At 44.7% G+C, this 16,488-nt stretch overlaps 1 protein-coding gene across 3 annotated transcripts; it reads left to right on the top strand.

The window, feature by feature from the left end:
- The first annotated feature begins 132 nt into the window (after positions 1–132).
- Positions 133–15,269, top strand: CFAP161 (cilia and flagella associated protein 161). Of its 3 annotated transcripts, XM_073361481.1 has the most exons (7): positions 133–308; positions 8,092–8,181; positions 8,368–8,606; positions 10,241–10,325; positions 12,103–12,261; positions 13,697–13,770; positions 14,804–15,269. In XM_073361481.1, the coding sequence occupies exons 1-7, from the start codon at positions 222–224 to the stop codon at positions 14,997–14,999; spliced, it is 930 nt and encodes a 309-aa protein (XP_073217582.1). In that variant the 5' UTR covers positions 133–221; the 3' UTR covers positions 15,000–15,269. The 3 variants fall into 3 exon arrangements, with proteins under 3 accessions (XP_073217582.1, XP_073217583.1, XP_073217584.1); XM_073361482.1 differs by lacking the exon at positions 12,103–12,261; XM_073361483.1 differs by lacking the exons at positions 13,697–13,770; positions 14,804–15,269 and adding an exon at positions 12,639–12,938.
- The last annotated feature ends 1,219 nt before the right edge of the window (positions 15,270–16,488 follow it).

Below are 16,488 nucleotides of genomic sequence, written 5' to 3'. Positions count from 1 at the left end.
CCAGCGGCACTGGGAAGCTGTTGGAGCGCTGGGAAAACAGAGGAAACCCCCGCCCCTCACCCCTCATTGGCGGACTCGTCCCTCGAGAACATCCAATCCCCAGCTAAGACCGTTCCCTTGGCAACCAGTAAACTCTCCGCGGCCTAGCGGGCTCGCGTGCCGGGAGAAGCCTGCCTGGAGCCGACTCCACTATTGACCCCCCCAAACGGAGCCCCCCCAACATGAACGGCCGGGCTAGCTTGAGCGGCAAGCCCTACAGCGCGGGGGTGCGCATCGCCAACTGGAACGAGGACACGTACTTAGAGGAGGTACCGGAGCCGCTGCCAGTCCCTAGGATGCTCCCCCCCCACCCCCTCCGGCGGGCTAGGGGCGGCCCCGCCTTTCTTCCGTCCCCATCCCCCGCCCCGCCGCATTTTGACCAGCACCCTCTACCGCCCCCCCCCCAGCCCCTTGGGTTAGGCAGCAGCAACCCTAAAGCCGGGTGGCGTCCTGCGCGGAGGGGGCATCCCGGTTGTTAATCCGGGGTGGGGGGTGGGAAGGAGACCGGGTAGCAGGTGCCCAGCTCCTTAATCCCTAGAGCGGCAGGGCGCTGGGTGCCCATGGCGGCTGGGACCAGCGGGTTCAGCCCGGTCTGTGACTCCGGCTCTGGGAAGGGGCCAGCGGGTCCCATGCAGGCGCTGCTGCCAGTTCAGGGGGGAACCTTCTCCCGTGAACCCCGGAGACTCACTCCCATCTCATTGTGGCTTGGGGCCTGACTACACACACTACAATATTAAATCGACCTCATTTACCTCCGCATACAGCCAGTGATTACATCGCTTGGGCACGTCGACTCTTGGCTCCTTGGGTCGGCGGTGCGCGTGCTCACCAGGAGCTTGTACCGCCCGTACTCCGTGTGGGGCACTGTGGGACGGCTTTTGAAAGCCAGTTGTTCCGCGCTGGAAGTTTTTCCCTCAGCAGTATCCGTAGGGCTCTGGCGCCCCCTGGAGTGGCGCCCTCATGGTGTGGTATAAGGGGCCCCACCAGCTCCCTCCACCCTCAGTTCGTTCTTGCCGCCAGTGACGGTGCTAGAACATCTGCTGCTTCGGCTGGCATTGTTTCGTTTTCTGTTCTTGTGAACTTTGAAAACCTGTAGTAGAGTTGTATGTAGTTAGTCGTTTCTTAGTTACCTTTAGTAGTAGTTCTCAACTTTACGTTAGTCCCAAACGGGACTGAGCCAGGGGACCGGGCATGCCCTGGTCCCCAGGCTTTAAGCCCTGCGATAGCTGCAAAAGGCCTATGCCTGTCAGCGATCCACATACCAGCTGCCTAAGGTGCTTAGGCGAAGGGCACATAAGTGACAAGTGCTGTATCTGCAAGTTCTTTAAACCTAAGACGAAGAGTGCTGAAAGCACTCCTAATGGAGTAGGCACTCACTCCGGCACAGGAGCAGCGATCCGATTCCACACCAAGTACTGCGGCCTCCGTGCATAGTGCTCCGCCAGCGCCGTCCATAAGCTAGCACTGGTCCCCTTCCATGGCTCTGGGGAAGAAGACGAAAAAGACTGGGAGGGGAAGATCTCCTACCTCCTGTAAGGGAAAGGAGAGGGCTGGGGATGAGCCATGACCTGTGCTGGGCAGCTCAACACCCCCTTTGGGAAGACGGGCCCCAGTTGAAGTTGAGCGGTGCAGCCCATCCCATGCTTTGCCTGCAACCCCAGGTAACGGTGCAGGCCCTAGGCAGCTTCAGGTGCTGTCAATGCTCAAAGCTCTTCGAGCAGCTCAAGAGATCCAGATGCTCCCAGTGCTACCCACACCAACTCCCATGTTACCCGGTCTCGGGGAAAACCCACGTTGGGACCTATGTGTGACTCTTTACCTTAGCGGTACCGATCCCCATCGAGAAGGATGTCCCGCCAGCATTTGTCCGCCCAAAGCTGTCACGCTTCAGGACTGGAGAGGCAGGCTCAGCGGAGCCCTCTTCGGTCCCCACACCAGGGGCATTGATCAAGGGACTTGAGGCATACCTTGCTGGTAGATTGGTGCAGACCCTCTGAGGCATGCACCACCCAGCAAGAACTCTGGGACCGGCCCCGACCGTCTCCAAGGGCCAGGGACTGATCCCGGGACTGATTGGACACAAGAGACCGCCGATCACTGGGCCGTCATCACCTGTCTCCAAGATGGAGGTTACCCTACTCAGAATGATCCTCCCAGCAACTGGCCCATAGTAGCTCTCAGTCCCGTTCAACGTCCTGGTACCGGTCGAGTAGCGTGAGGCATGCTCACCAGGTATCTGATGCAGATCCACCGAACGCTGTAGGTCCCCAAGAGCCCGATCAAGACAGTCTCACTTGGGCAGGTCAGCTTTGGGACGCAGCAACCAGCACTGGTTGGACAAGAGCCACAGCTCAGCCCAATCCTGGTCGCCCAGTAGTGACCACTCTGCTGGTAGCTCCGGCTTGGAACAAGGTTCCTTGACTGTGGGACAAGCCCTGGTACTGGCAGTTCTGACTACATTATTAGCACAGAAACCTGTCCCATGGCCCCAAGCGCAGTGGCTGGCGCCATGGTATTCGTGGAACCCTTGGGGGTTTTCCCAGGCTGCCCAAGCAGCGTTGGGAGCCTCGGAGAGGCCAGCAGCCTCGGTATCCCATCCCCCTCTGGTGCACGAGGCTTCAGGGGGTAAGACCCCACAGGTCCAGGAGGACCCAGGGGAGCAAGCTGCTGGACCACCAATGGACGTGGAGGTTCGCGCTGCACTGGCATCGTCCTCGTTCTCACCGGACGAAGCTATCAGAGGGTCTCCTCACCGAGTTCCTCAGGATGATGCCAAAGCGCACCAGGAATTTTTGAAGAGGGTCACTTCTAACCCGGGGTTTCAGGCAGAGGAATTGGAAGAGCCCTCGGACTCTCTGTTTGATGTCCTCGGCTCCTGCCAGGGTGGCTCTACCCCTTCATGAAGGGGTTTCCAAAATCCAAAATGCCCTGTGGCAGACCCCTCTTCTCTGCCCCCATCTCTAAAAGGGCTGAACACAAGTACTTTATGCCAACCAAAGGGCATGAGTACTTATACTCCCACCCAGCCCCTAATTCCCTTGTGGTTGAGGAGGTTAACAACAAGGAGAGGCAAGGACAACCCGGGGCCACCCCCAAAAATAAAGACTTGAGGAGGCTGGATCTCTTTGGACGTAAGGTTTATTCATCTTCCAGCCTTCAGCTGAGAGTGGCCAACCACCAAGCCCTCCTTGGCCAATATGAATTTAATATGTGGCAAGCCATGGCCAAGTCGAAGGGTTACTCCCTGAGGCTTCCAAGAAGGAGTTCCAAGCAATCCTCAATGGAGGCACGACTGCGGCCAGGGTGGCCCTCCAAGTGTCATCCGATGCTGCTGATGCTGCTGCCCACACTATTGCTTCCGCTATCTCCATGCGGCAGGTCTCCTGGCTGCTCCTCTCTGGGTTGTCCACCAAGGCCCAGCAGTCAGGACCTGCCCTTCAATGGTGGGGCCCTATTTGCAGAGCAAACAGACAGCAAGTTGCGTGGCCTGAAGTACTCCCGCACCACCCTGAAAACGCTGGGTCTCTACGTCTCAGCCCCGGCGCATAAGCGCTTCAAACATCACCAGCCTCAGGGCCAGGGGAGCCAGCCTCAACAGGACCAGCCCCATAAATGAGCCAAAGGTTACAAGTGCCGCCTGAGCCACTCGCCTCCACTCGTCAGGCTCAACCCTACAATAAGCAGGGGTCCAAATGGTCGTTTTGACGATGCGCCCAAGGGCGACCTACCAGCCTATTCCCCAGATCCATCTTTCCCAGTGTTGTCCGACCGCCTTTCCACTTTCCTCCCGGTGTGAACCGCTATAACTTCGGACCACTGGGTCCTCAACACAGTGGAATGGGGTTATACCCTCCAGTTCCTTTCTACCCTCCCTTCTCACCTGCCTTCCCCGTCCCTCTTCAGGGAGCCCTCTCATGAGAGTCTCCTTGCACAGAAGGTACAGAGGTTACTACAGCTGGATGCAGTGGAAGAAGTTCCTCTGAAGTACAGGAACAAGGGGTTCTATTCCTGGTACTTTTTAATCCCAAAGGCCAAGGGCGGTCTATGGCCCATTCCGGACCTGTGAGACCTCAACAAGTACCCACAGAAGCTAAAGTTCCTCATGGTCTGTCACGGTTCCTCCCCCACTCTGAACTCTAGGGTACAGATGTGGGGACCTGCATGAAAAACCTCCTAAGCTTATCTTTACTAGCTTAGGTCAAAACTTCCCCAAGGTACAAAATATTACACCCGTTGTCCTTGGACTGGCCGCTACCACCACCAAACTAATACTGGTTACTGGGGAAGAGCTGTTTGGACGCGTCCTTCCCCCCAAAATACTTCCCAAAACCTTGCACCCCACTTCCTGGACAAGGTTTGGTAAAAAGCCTCACCAATTTGCCTAGGTGACTACAGACCCAGACCCTTGGATCTTAAGAACAATGAACAATCCTCCCAACACTTGCACCCCCCCTTTCCTGGGAAATGTTGGATAAAAAGCCTCACCAATTTGCATAGGTGACCACAGATCCAAACCCTTGGATCTGAGAACAATGAAAAAGCATTCAGTTTTTTACAAGAAGACTTTTAATAAAAAAATAGAAGTAAATAGAAATAAAGAAATCCCCCCTGTAAAATCAGGATGGTAGATATCTTACAGGGTAATTAGATTCAAAAACATAGAGAACCCCTCTAGGCAAAACCTTAAGTTACAAAAAAGATACACAGACAGAAATAGTTATTCTATTCAGCACAATTCTTTTCTCAGCCATTTAAAGAAATCATAATCTAACACATACCTAGCTAGATTACTTACTAAAAGTTCTAAGACTCCATTCCTGTTCTGTCCCCGGCCAAGACGACTACAGACAGACACAGACCCTTTGTTTCTCTCCCTCCTCCCAGCTTTTGAAAGTATCTTGTCTCCTCATTGGTCATTTTGGTCAGGTGCCAGCGAGGTTACCTTTAGCTTCTTAACCCTTTACAGGTGAGAGGAGCTTTCCCCTGGCCAGGAGGGATTTCAAAGGGGTTTACCCTTCCCTTTATATTTATGACATGGTCTCTCTGGCTTCTATTTTCCCCTCCCTGGATCTGGGAGACTGGTATGCGGCCCTCGACTTGAAGGACGCATACTTCCACATAGCGATCTTTCAAGGACACAGACACTTCCTCCGGTTTGCGGTGGAACCCCACCATTACCAGTTTATAGTCCTCCCATTTGGCCTGGTGACAGCACTGAAGGTGTTTACCAAAATTCATGTTGGTAGTAGCGGCTTACCTCAGGCGCCGGGGTATCCAAATCTACCTGTACCACGACGACTGGCTTGTCAAGAGCAGCTCCAGGTCTCAAGTCCGAAGGGACTTCTCCTTGCACCACAAGTGGTCACTCCATCCAGAGGTAGCCTGCATGATCTTCGAAAGGTGGGGAACTCCCCAGGTGGACCTGTTCACTACCAGACAGAACAGGAAATGCCACCAATTTTGTTCTCGAGAGGGTCTGAGCAAGGATTCCCTCTCCAATGCCTTCCTCCTGATGTGGTCAGGGATCCTGATGTACATGTTCCCTCTGATTCCACTCATCAGCAGGGCCCTGGCAAAGATCAAGAGAGACCAGGCGCAGATTATCATGATCGCTCTGGCATGGCCTCACCAGCATTGGTTCGGCACACTCATGATCCTTTCAGCAGCCCTTCCCTGGCCCCTGCCCAACCGACCAGATCTGTTATCGCAGGACCATGGTCACCTCTTACACCCCAACCTTGGGTCCCTCCTCCTCTTTGCATGGATGCTGTGTGGCTGCACCTGGAGAAATGGACCTATTTGGAAGGAGTCCAACAGGTCCTCCTGGAAAGTAGGAAGCCCTCAACTAGACTGATTTACCTGGCCAAGTAGACGAGGTTTTCCCTCTGGGCATCTGAACGGTTCATCTCTCCCTTGCATTCCTCCATATAGGCTGTCCTGGACTACCTGCTCCGTTGGAGGAACCAGGGCCTAGCACACACTTCCATTAGAGTGCATCTTGCAGTCATCTCTGCTTTTCATCCACCAATCCAAGAACAGATGGTGTTCTCCCATGACATGACAGTCAGATTCTTGAGAGGGCTGGAGTGACTCTTCCCGCAGGTATGGGCTTCTGTCCCACAGTGGGATCTTAACTTGGTCTTCTCTAGGCTGACTGTCCCGCCCTTTGAACCTCTGGGTTCCTGCTCCCTTTCCCATCTGTCATGGAAGGTCATGTTCCTGGTGGCGGTGGTATCGGCAAGACAGGTCTCGGAAATTAAAGCCTTGACCTCAGAACTGCTGTACATGGTCTTCTACAAAGATACGGTTTGGTTGTGGCCCCACCCGGTTTTCCTGCCAAAGGTGGTCTCCACCCTCCATATGAACCAGGACATCTTCCTCCCGGTATTCTTTCCCAAACCGCACAAGACCAGTGAAGAGAGGCGTCTTCATGTCCTGAACGTCTGGAGGGCCTTGTTTTTTATTTATAAAGTTCCAAGCCTTTCCGTAAATTGACTCAACTCTTCATCGCTACAGAGGATAGGATGAAGGGTCATCCAGTGTCCTGGCAGAGGATTTCCAATTTGATCACCCTGTTATGACCTGGCAGGGGTTCTGCCACCGCCGATTGTCAGAGCCCACTTGACGAGAGCTCAGGCGTCTTCGGCGACCTTCCTGGCACACATCCCTATCCAGGACATCTGTAGAGCTTCAGCATGATCCTCTGCCCACATATTTACTACTCATTATGCCATCACTCAGCGGGCCAGGGACTACGCTGGGTTCAGCAGAGCTGTGTTGCAATCTACACATCAGTGAACTCCTACCCACCTCCAGGGCTACTGCTTTGGAGTCACCTAATATGGAATGGACATGAGCAAGCACTTGAAGAAGGAAAGACAGTTACCTGTTTCGTAACTGGTGTTCTTCGAGATGTGTTGCTCATGTCCATTCCATGACCCACCCTCCTTCCCCACTGTCGGAGTTTCTGGCAAGAAGGAACTGAAGGTGGGGGGAGCCGGCAGCGCCCCTTATACCGCGCCATGCGAGTGCCACTCCAAGGGGCATCAGAGCCAGTCCCTTACGGATACTGCTGAGGGAAAAACTTCTGGCACCGGTGCATGTGGCGAGCACACACACCTAATATGGAATGGACATGAGCAACACATCTTGAAGAACACCAGTTACGGAAAAGGTAACTGTCTTATGTAAGCAATGCAGTATCTACACCAGTGGTTTTCAACCTATTTACCATTATGGGCTGGTGCACCTCTCTATGTGTTATATGGGCCACATCAACACAATATATATATACTACCTGTAATGGCCCGATGGATGTCATATGGGCCACAGTTGTGTGCTATTTGGTCTGCAAGCGGGCTGCAGGTTGAGAACCACTGGTCTACACTAACACCATGTTGACCTAACTACATCGACATTGACTCTATCCTTCTCATGGAGGTGGAGTTATTAAGTCTGCGTAGCTGGGCAGTTATGGCAGTGTGAACGAAATTTTTGTGAGGACACTTACGCAGGGCAGGTCTATACTACGGGGTTAAGTCGACCTAAGTTATGCAACTCCAGCTACATGAATGTACCTTAGGTCGACTTATAGAGGTGTCAACTTACCTTATGCTTCTTCTTCCGGTGAAATACCGGAGTTGACAGGAGAACGATTGGTGGTTGATTTAGTGGGTCTTCACTAGACCCGCTAAATTCACCCCCAGTGGATCGATCACCGCACGTCGATACCCCGGTAAGTGGAGTCAAGCCCATAGATAGGTTGACGTAAACTGCCTTAAGTCCACCTTACACTGTAGAGTAGACCAGGCCTTGGTGTAAATGGGAAGTAACTCCATTGAAGTTAATGGGTTTACCCTCAGTGTAAAACTAGTGTGAGATCAGACTCAGGTTCCTGGAATATTTGTGAGCCACCTGCCACAGAGGCACCTATACGTTGATTTCCACCTAAATGGGGCCCTTTTAAAAAAATATTTAAATTGCATTTAAAGCCAAGATGATTTTAAAAAGGCTGGATACTATGTTTAATTTCTCACTTTTGTTTTTGAACAGGACCTCTTGAAAGATTTTTTGTATAAAAGAGAAAAAGGTGAACTTCTCATACAGAAATCAAGGAGACTTAAAAATAATCTTTTAAAGCAGGTAATGAGTTCTTAGCCTTTCATCCATTCCGCTTCACCGCTTATAAAATGTTGTTGCAGTGAATCGTTAGCATCTGTGTAGTGAGAATACGATGTTTTAGCATTCTGTATGATACAGTACAATAATTTCAATAATTTTAAAACAAATTGAAACAGTCTATACAAATCTATGTATATTTTAACTTAGATGCAACTATCAGTTTCGAAAGATGGATTTATTCACTTTGGAGACACTGTGATGCTTTTGAGCCCTGAAAACAAGAAATCACCTACGGAGAATTACTCTGCAGCGTGTGGCAATCTAACTTTGGCTGTTAATCCAGATGATATAACAGTACATACGTCTGAGTCATTGCAAGTCCCCTGTGGAGTGAGTGCAGTGAAAAGTGTGAACCCTGTTGGTCGAAATGCATTTCATATCCTAAGGTGTGGAGTCTTGCATTCAGTAGATTCAGTAGTAGTTAAACCCTTGTTTTAAGGTTTGATCTTATTTTGTGAAATAGACAATGAACTTCCTTAAAAATGAAACTCAATGTGTCGCGGAACATTTTATTGATTTCAGACTAATGGCTTAATTTTTATTACACATTAGGCCCGATTCTGTTCTCATGCCAGTGTGCATCCAGTAATTCCAATGAAATCAAAGAAATTACATCAATATAAATCTGGTGCAAAAGCAGAATCAGTCTCACTGTATTTATTTTTCATAAACTAACAAATATTTTAAAGTTGAATAAATTCTACAGCTTATTTTTGACATAGAGCAATATTTTTAGTTAACAAAGCATTTACAAACATAACTAGTTACCTTGCATGGATGTTATGAGAATTAGTTAAATCTTACATACTTCCTTCTTCTGTGCAAGAACATAAAAGAGCAGAGTGGCTCTCTGCCCTGACATGCTAAAAGTTGAGCAGTATCTCTGGATAGTTCTTCAGAATGTTAGAAAAGATGCCATACTTAAATTGTAAACTGTTTGGGGTAGAGGCTGTCTTTCTATTATATGTGTACATAGAGCCTACCACTTCTATGTAGATAGGAATGTTTTCATGAACTAAAAAGAAATTCCAAAAATATTTTTTTATTTATTTAAACATTCTCTGCTGTGGGTTTAAAAGCCAAATGTTGTATCATTGTGCTAATGGAAGGGAACTAGATGCTGACATTGACTGGAAACAAAAAACCTGGATCTGTAAACTCACCAAAATCTAAAAAAGTAAATAAACGGCATAAATTTTGTAAAGTTAAGTTTATTTTTAAAATTATTTCAGAATTGATAATATAGATAAGGGAAAAGATGATGTAATTTTAATCTGATGGCCTAGTCATAACCACTGAAGTGGATGAGGGGGACATGTTGTTTCCCTGATAAATGTAACTACAGGACTAAAGCATTTTCAGTTTCCTATCTTTTTATGAGGTTGTACCACTGCCTAGCAGTGCCCCTTTAACAAAATATATCAGTGTTATGGAATAATACTTATGATCAAAGGAAATGAGTTAACGTTACTGTGGCAACTTGACTTTTGAATATAAATTCTCAACTTTGACATTTCATTAGCAGAGTTTATTTTTATTTTTTGCATTGAAATGGATGATAAATCGATATGAAAACTAAACAACATGATAAATTACAGGGAAACACTCCTTTTGCTTTTTGGCAGGGCTTTTTCAGATACATGAATTAAACATATAGATTGGGATTTTCAATGGAGTCTAAGGGAATTAAGTGCTGAACTCCCTCTGAATTTCAACAATATTTATGCACCAATCTCCTTTGAAAATCCCAGCCTATGTGTTTAATGTATGCAGCTGAAAAATAGCATTGAGAGCCTAATTTTCCACTCTGAGGATTACATATTTATGTAGTAAATTATTTAAATTCCAACTCTTTCTATAATGTATTTTCTAATAGCAACCTTAATAATAAGCAGTGACACCAGCCTCTTCTATAATAAATAATTCTGAACACACACACACATAAATATATATATACACACACACACATCAATGCATATGGCATATTTCAATTTATATGGTTCTTTTCCTATGTTAACAGTGTTGAAGGAAATTCTATGGGTGAACCCATTAGATTTGGGCAGAATTTTGGTCTTGGGGCAACAGGCGGTTTTACCGATCAAATGGTAAGTCAACACAGGTGTAAACTGAAATTGTAGTACATATTGATACTATAAATTAGGTTACTGTACATATTTTGCATGCTATTTTTGTGCAATAAAATATGCAATAGTTATTACTAAGCAAAGAATGAATCTGGAGCACTTCATGTGAGGAGAGGGGATTAGCTATATACTGTAGAGCAGTGGTTCTCAAACTATGGGCGCCGCTTGTTCAGGGAAAGCCCCTGGCGGTCTGGGCCGGTTTGTTTACCTGCCGTGTCCGAAGGTTCGGCCGATCGCTGCTCCCAATGGCCACGGTTCGCCTCTCTAGGCCAATGGGGGCTCCAGGAAGGGCTGCTAGCACATCCCTCAGCCCGCGTCACTTCCCACAGCCCCCATTGGCCTGGAGCGAAGAACCGCGGCCAGTGGGAGCAACTGCACTGACTGTCAATTGAGTTAATCTGCACTTACACCAGTGTAATTGAGATAAGACTCTGGTCCCCTGTCTCCTGGCCAGTAATAGTGTGACTGTCATTTGGTCATATTCATAGCATATATGTTTAGCTATCAATATATTAAAATCTACAGTTAACATTTGCATAGAAGGTACCCTATAGCCAAATCACCATCCTGTATGAATAAACTATTTGGGGCTTTCAGAAAAAAATCCCCCTAAAAACAAATATTTACTTGCATTTCCTTATCATGGCTTGTCTCAAATGCAACACCTATTCAGAGAGCTGTACCAAATTTCTAGGGATCAGGAATGCAGTCCAGGACTATGAAACTCAGGTGATTTGAGTGAGGGACATTTTAAATATCTCATGAAACACACCACAAAATGCAGGAACGCTGATGTTTTAAACTCTGCCTTTAAATGAATTGAGAACAAGAGACTCTCTCCTGCAAATGGAAGAGACTTGGCAAATCTGGAACCTGTGAATGAAAGTCTGTATTTTTTAAAGTAAGTAAAATGTTAGTGTCTCAGTCTGAGTCAGGCAGCAGGATTCTAGTAAATGTTAATATTGTGTCTGTTCAGAAGACAGGAAGAATGCAGAATCAGAGGACAATGTACAAAGCCACTATAAGTACCACTTATAAATTTTTTTTGGCCGAGCAACCTTGCCTGTATCTTTGTAATCTCAGTGACCTTTTGGAATGCAGATCTCATTTATATATCAGTGCTTAACTTCTATAATCTCACTCTTTTTGAAGTCACTTGTTCAATTTGAATGCGGCACACTATTCATAAGCTCATCAGTCATGTAGTGTCTGTTATAGTTAAGAGTTTTGAATTCAGGAGAATTGACTGACTGACTTTTCACAAAGAATCTGCTCCTAGTGTTGAAAAAACAGTTGTTTTTTATAACTGCTATATGTTTGGGGTCCAATCCAATGCTCATTTAAATCAGTGAGCATTGGATCAGCCCTAACAATAGAAGTACATATTTCAACATCAGAAATACAATACTACTTCTGAAGTAAAAAGGTAACCCCATGTTTTTACAGGTATTTTTTGTATACTCTTTCATGTTGGTCTTACACTTCTTTGCTTGCACAGATATACAACTCTTCTTCACCAATTTTTTTTTTTTTTTTTTGATTCTGGAATAAAACAGACTCTGTGCTCAAAAAGAATAATTTTTGTAAACAATTGTTAAAAACTAGTTGAGTGTTTTAAAATTATTTTATATAAATTTGTGACATTGCTAAATGCAAACAATTGTTCTTTTTTCTGTAGTAACTTAGTAGTTTAATCATTTAAACTTATATTGCCATTCATGTATGTTTCCATTTACAGTTATATCTTGCAAGTGACCATAAATCATTTGTGAGATTTGCTAAAAAATCATACCTTCAGCAAGTGTTTTTGACAGATGAGCTCTCCTATCTGACTTGCTGGCAAGCTACCTTTTTGGATCCACAGCTGCGTCTTGAATATGAAGGATTTCCAGTTCCTGTAAGCAATTATATAGAAAGTAAAACAATAGTAAATATTAAGAGTATTTAATTAATGCTATCGATAAACCATTTAAAAGAAAGTTGCACCCATTTTATTGTCTGCAGTATTCTGAAAGTCATGGTGAAAAGCAAATTTTTCCATATATAAAATGTTAACTGTTATTACGAGGGGAAACAGCCTGACAATGATAGCTAATTGTTAGAGCAGGAGGCTAGGATTCAGCACTCTTGGGTTCCAATGCTAACTTTGGGATTGACTTGCTGTGCAATTAGGATAAATATTTTGGCCAAAATTTTAAAAAGTGGCCATTGATTTTGGGTGCCTCAGAATCTGGAGCTGAATTTGTAACCCCCTCCCCCCCTTCTGAATTTCAGAAGCACCGAGTATCTGCAATTCCACTTCTAACAGTAGGAGCTGTGACTGCTATGTACTTCTGAAAATGAGGCCCACAAAGCTCCCAAAAATGGAGGTACCCAAAATCAGTGGCCACTTTTGAAAATGTGGCTGCTAACCTCAGTATGTATCTGTAACTTGGATGTAATACCTACCTCACAGAGGTGCTGGAAGCTTAATTAATGCTTCTAAAATGCTTAGAGATCCCTCAGGTAAGACCTTTATAGTTCAAGGGAAATGTGAAGTAATGATATTATATTATAAATATAACTGTTCCTCCACTGCCAGCCACTACTTCTGTTGTAATATATTTCTATTAAGTTTCTGACTCTCAAAACCTGGTTAAAATTATGTAATTGATTTAAGATTATATTCTCTTTTCATGGCAGTTTTAAAAATATTTTTAAACAGGTTAATTTAAGATCAATCCTGTTGCACTTTAAAAATAAATTAAAAGCGCTCTTTGCAAAAATGTAACAATGCAGTAAAAATCTATTTTTAAAAATGCAGAGGCCCCAATTCTAGACTGCTCTAGCACATTTTATTGTGGAAACCAGAAGGATCTCTCCACCAGGAAACACCCAGTGAAACTGGGATTCCTCTGGTGGCATAGGACCATTCCGTGGCTTTACACAGCACTGGAGCATGCCCACGAAGGGAAGAAGTGTAGTGGAGGAGAGAGCTTTGAGCAGGGGGGTTGGACTAGGTGACCTCCTGAAGTGTCTTCCATCCCTAATCTTCTATGATTCTATGAGTGGGAATAGCCAGAATGCTATACATTCAGGTACTGTGGGCTGCTGGATGGTCCCTTGGGGATCGTTGCAGTTAAGTTGTAAAACCAGTTTATTTACACTGGGGGCTGGACCAGCCCAGACAGTCCAGTATCAATGAGGTACAAAGCGGCCCAGAATCAGAGCTTGTGTTTTTAACATGTTATATTCACTAACTCAAAACATTTCACTTGCACAGCAAAAAGACTATTTAACAGCAGTCTTTAAAATGTCTGTGAAAAAGATTCTTTTGTTTGTTCTTTCTCTAGGCAAACACTAAAGTCCTTATCACTCATTGTCATACAAATCGGGGTTTAGCAGTTCCTAGGAACTATTGTCTAAGGTAAGTGTAATTTATGACAATAAAATATCAGGGATGTTTTTCATTAATCATGATGTACAAGTTCAGTATAGCAAGAATATAAGCAATGAGACAAGTCACACATTTAGTGAGAAAACAAAAAGAGTGCAGAACACTCTCACTCACTCTCAATTTCTTGTCAGGCTGTAATTCTACCCTGGGTCTGCAATCAATCAGCTCAACCTTTTTCACATTTTCCCCTCAGATTTCCAGACTTCTCTCTTTCTTGGATGGTTCAGGTCCTCCTTTGGATATGCTGACCAATTGTAGTCCTTTATTTGGAGAGAAAGTTGGGTATGAGGAAAAATATATTTTAAAACAATGCAGGAAATTGCATGTAGGATACATAGAACTCTCACAAACAACAAGTAAATATATTGGTGTGAGTGTAACTTCTGCATTGAATTAGTATTTTGACTCTACATTGTTCATGAGTGTAACAATTCTTTCTCATTTAATTCCAAACAAAATTCAGCTCAGAATCTATATCAGACCCTCATGGAGGCCTTTGAGGCAGAAAGTTTGCTGGGGTGAGGTTGAAATGGTGATAGCCAGGGAGCCTGTAGTACAGCCCCCAAAATCGGTAGAGTTGGCTGGGGAACTGGGTGTTTTCAGTGCAAGCCTATATCAATCAGGCACCTGTAGCACCCCAACTAAAAAGAGCTGCCATTCACCAGTGGAAATTCTTAAGGAAGGCAGGCAGCAGCAACACCTGCTCTTCCTCAGGATGAATGAATACTCCCTGGAGAGCTTTGGGATTTAGCTGGATGAATCTGGACCAGTGCTACCTTTTCCTCTTGGCTTTTGATTTCTAAAATTATAGTTGACAAATAAAGTTTTTTAAAATGCATGAATAATATGGCTTAATAAACCAAAAACAATATGAGAAAAGGTATTTGCAAATTGGTTAGAGGAGTAATTTACAGTTTATAGTGACTCACCATTAACTTTGGAGACAGAGAGAATGGAGTGTATAATCATTATATCTAGCTGTGCTACTATTTTCTCTTGACAGGTCATACTTTGGAAAGGAATATGAAGTCATCTGTCACACCTATCTGGATTCCCATAAAGCTGAAGAAGATAAGAATTACTGGTTAATAGTAACTGCGAATCCCAGTGATGATGGAATTACTATGTTTGACAGACCTAAGCCTCCCTCAGAGGAGACCAGAGAGAGAGAGAGGAATGAACTTTATGCAGGAACATAGAATGTAATAGTCCAAGGTCAAAGAGTTTCATTTTATTTATGCTTTCACAAAGTGAAAATTTTAATTTTGATGACGATAATTAGAGCTTTGAGTGCACTTCACACTTTCTCTATTCACATTCCATTTTTAACCCTAGATTCATTTATTTTATAAGTAGTTATGAAAATCTGCCATTAATTACACTGGGAAACCTCACTGAAGTCAGTGGGATTTCGCTTAAATGTAACTGAGGACAGAATTTGGTCAATAAAATTGGTGATCCATATACAAGCAAGGCTTGATTTTGCCATTTTGACATTCACTGATGGTAACAGATGTGTCAGAAATTAGTAACACTAATGGAATTTCCTTAACTTAACAGTCCTAAGAACTTATTTAACAATTTATTTCAAAATAACCCACTGTCTTCTTTTTAAGGATAATGGATATGTGGTAGTTCCCAAAACATTAAAAGCCAATGGCATGCCAGCTTATCATTGGAATCTTCGGCACTTAAAGACCAACTCAGAGGAACCTTAAGTCAATTGAACTCACTCTTTTCTGTGGTTAGCACAGCATTGCCAAGTGTTCAAAAATCATAAATCAGGCCTCAAAAAATTGGCTTACAAATCATGACTTTTAAAAAAAATAGTAATGTTTACTAGTAATAGTAAAATTCTTTACATTTGCCTTTTGGATTTCGAGCCTTTAGGAATCACGTATTCAAGCTTTTCTCCACAACTGCAAGGCCTACAGGAATCGTGCAGCTGTCTCTGGGATGGAAGAGCAGCAACACCCTGAAAAGCTATTGGTGCACAACAAGGGGAGGAAAGGGAATTTTTGGCCAAAGGTACTAAGAAAAACCTCTATTCTTATAAAAATGGCGAGGAATCTTTAATGTCCATGCAATTCAGACAAGACCTTGGTTTTTAAAGTTTTACCAAAATAAGTTTCAAGTAACTCTGCAAGGGCTGATTTGACCCTGTCATGGTTCCGAGCTCTATTTCTAGAGTCTGTCTGATTCAAACCCAGTGCCTAGGACTTTTGAACCACTGCCTGCATCCAATATAAATTATCAAATTCTTCTTCCTAGAGAACAAGAAATAAAGACAAAATATTATGAAACTAAGAAAAACTGATCATCCATTTGCGTGCTGCAAAGCTGAAAAGCTACTGATGTTTGTGTACAAATCTATACATTTCATATTGGTCTACAGTACCCAGTGAGTTTTTCTGTCATATACATTAGTTAATTCCAGTCCTTGTAGGTGCAGTGATAACTTTAAAAAGAAAGTAAACAAAAATAAGCACTTGGTTTGCAACTGACTGAATGGGTTGTCTTCTGTGTAACTTTTTTGGATGGTCTCTTGCTGCCACAATAAGCCAAATATATTGTTCATAGAATTGTCCTTTGCCCTTTTCCCATGATCATGCCAAATGGCAGATGATAAACAAACAGATCTGGCTACTGTGATGGTTTAGTGGTAACAATGTGCCTGGTTAATGGTCC

This window comes from Lepidochelys kempii, chromosome 10 (genome assembly GCF_965140285.1).
Source record: "Lepidochelys kempii isolate rLepKem1 chromosome 10, rLepKem1.hap1, whole genome shotgun sequence".
Classification (NCBI taxonomy): Eukaryota; Metazoa; Chordata; order Testudines; family Cheloniidae; genus Lepidochelys; species Lepidochelys kempii.
This window is presented reverse-complemented; position numbering and strand designations above follow the sequence as displayed.